At 34.5% G+C, this 2488-nt stretch overlaps 1 protein-coding gene across 1 annotated transcript; it reads right to left on the bottom strand.

Annotated features, from left to right (window-relative positions):
• Positions 1-969: 969 nt before the first annotated feature.
• On the bottom strand, positions 970-1896 carry LOC122282231 (protein THYLAKOID ASSEMBLY 8, chloroplastic). The gene has a single exon (XM_043094186.1). It carries the CDS (start codon positions 1758-1760, stop codon positions 1053-1055), a length of 708 nt encoding a protein of 235 aa, XP_042950120.1. The 5' UTR covers positions 1761-1896; the 3' UTR covers positions 970-1052.
• Between the last annotated feature and the right edge of the window lie 592 nt (positions 1897-2488).

Raw genomic sequence — 2488 nt, 5'->3', positions numbered from 1 at the left:
CAACGAATAAAAGGATCGTTTGGTCAATTGAAAAATATATTTTGTTGTCTTTATTATTCCCTTTCATTTCCACTTAAAAGTAAAGACTGGTTTCCCCTAATTTTATATAATTATTAATTATTATAATTTTTTTCAACTATCACATAAAATATTATTAATAATTCAATTTTTTAAAATAAAAATTATATTAAAAAATTATAATATAATTACATATCATTTATTTTTAAAAATGAGATGAGATAAATTGAGATTAAAATTGAATAAATTATTATTAAAATATATTATTTTTATATTAAAATTTAAAAAAATTAAATTATTTATCTTATTTTATATGAAAATTTAAAAAAATTATAATAATTAAATGAAATAAATTGAGATATTTTATGAAAATGAACGAGACTCCGTTTTTATCCCATTGGTTGAATATGTTTTAAAACATTTACAACGAATACATATATAAATCAAAACAAGATATCTACTGGTTTTCAAAATATAATTAATGAAAGTACAAATATGTATAAAATCAATAGCTCTACGAGAAAAATTAATTGAATTGAGTTAATTTTCAATTATCCACTGGCCGGTCTTTTTACTTCTGATAGTTGATGACAAGTCTAAAGTGATATCATGATAAAAATAATCTGAAAAGTTTGCAATTGGCAATAAAAATACAATCTTATTACTGCTCTAAAATAAAATAAAATGACAGCCATACACTTAATTTTTTTTTTATAATTTCTTTTACAATCAATCAATATAATTATTTTTTTATTAAAAATTTTCTATATAATTGTAAATGTTTGTAAATTGATCATTTTTCACATGAATTATATATCATTTGGCGATAACCATATATGAAGTTTGACGATATTTAAGGATTTTTTGACTGAATAATTTGGAAAATCGATATAATGAATTTTATAAAATATATTATTCATCAAATAACAACATCTTAAAAATGGAAGAAGATTTGAGACGATATAATATAACTTTTTACTCATGCCAGAAAGTTAAAACAATAATTAAAAAAATATGTATTTTCTTTAAACTCTCTAATTCTCCAAATTGGCCCCGGAGACCTTGGCAAATTCCCTTTTAACCTCATCGGCCAAACCCTCTTCGCCAAGCCTCCTCAAACCTTTGCTCAAAATCCTGACCACATACTCATCCGCCTCAAAGGCGTAACTCCACTTACTCTGCTTCATCATCCCGTAAATCCTGACCGTCGATTCCCTCCTATCAGCACCAATCACTGCCTTGATCAACCTGATCAGTCCCCTGTCGTCATCGCACTGGAGTGCACCACCGCAATCTTTCTCCATGTCACAGATCAAACGGTCGATGTCCTCCGCCATCCCGTTCCTGGCGAGTGCCGATGCCACGTCGGCGTAGAGAGATAAATCGGGTTGGTATTCGGATCGGAAGGCCGAGAACGCGTGGAGAGCGAGGGCGCAGCGGTCTTGTCGCAGGAGCTCACGTAGGGTGGCGAGGAGGTCGGACTTGATCAGGCGGGGGAGGGTTTTGGAGAGGAGGTTTGGGAGGTCGGTGGGGTCTGAAGAACTGTGGGCACGCTTGATTGCTTGGATGGCGTTGATGGCTTCGATGCTCAGGACCCGACCTTTCACGAGAGGCCCACGGTTGGACCGCGGTCCGCAACGCAAGGGAATGTAGGTGGAGGGTCTGGGAGTGGTGATAGGGCTGGGCTTCGGAGGGTGGCGAAGTTTGAGGGAGGTGGGGTTTTGGTGCAGAGCGGAGGCCATGGATGATGGGTGACTGAAGAAGGATTGGAGGAGATGCACAGTTTACGGATGACCCGATTGTAAAAGTCGGGGGTTAGGAGACAAATTGACGATTTGGTCCTGTTCTTTGCCAAAACAGATGGTGAAAAAAAAAAGAAAAACAAAAACAAAAAGAAAACGGGAAGGATGTTTGCGTCGACAGCAGGATTCGAACCTGCGCAGGCAATGCCCAACTGACTAGATTTTTTTTGTTTTCGAGTCAGTTTGCTTGACCACTCGGACAAAGTCAAAAAACGTACATTTCCCTGGTTAGCTATCTGTTATGGGCCTCGGATAAAATGGATAGACCCTAAGTGGGCCTCAAAATCTAACGAGCATACATTTTCATAAATGACAGATCTCATATGGGTATTGGTCTGTGAAAGATCCATATGGATGCAAGCACCTACGCAACCTTTACTTTTGATTTCGCTTGAAAATTAGGAGGTCGTGACCTCCAAAAATGTAAGCTTGCTCACGGAATGACATTAAAAAGTAAGTTTTAGATATTTTATGAATAGTAATGAAAAAATATTAAATAATAGTGAACAATAATAAGTAAAAAGTAATGATAAAATAATAAACAATAGTTAAGTTTTCTAATTAGTAGGAAAAACAAATTAGATTGACAAATTGGATTAACTAAATTTTTCTAAACCATTAATTCCTATATACTTGAGTTCTTACAAACAGAATTAACCAACTTATAA

The sequence above is a fragment of the Carya illinoinensis genome, chromosome 1, assembly GCF_018687715.1.
Source record: "Carya illinoinensis cultivar Pawnee chromosome 1, C.illinoinensisPawnee_v1, whole genome shotgun sequence".
Taxonomy (NCBI): Eukaryota; Viridiplantae; Streptophyta; class Magnoliopsida; order Fagales; family Juglandaceae; genus Carya; species Carya illinoinensis.
Note: the sequence above shows the minus strand (reverse complement) of the source record. Positions and strands in the feature narration are given on the sequence as shown.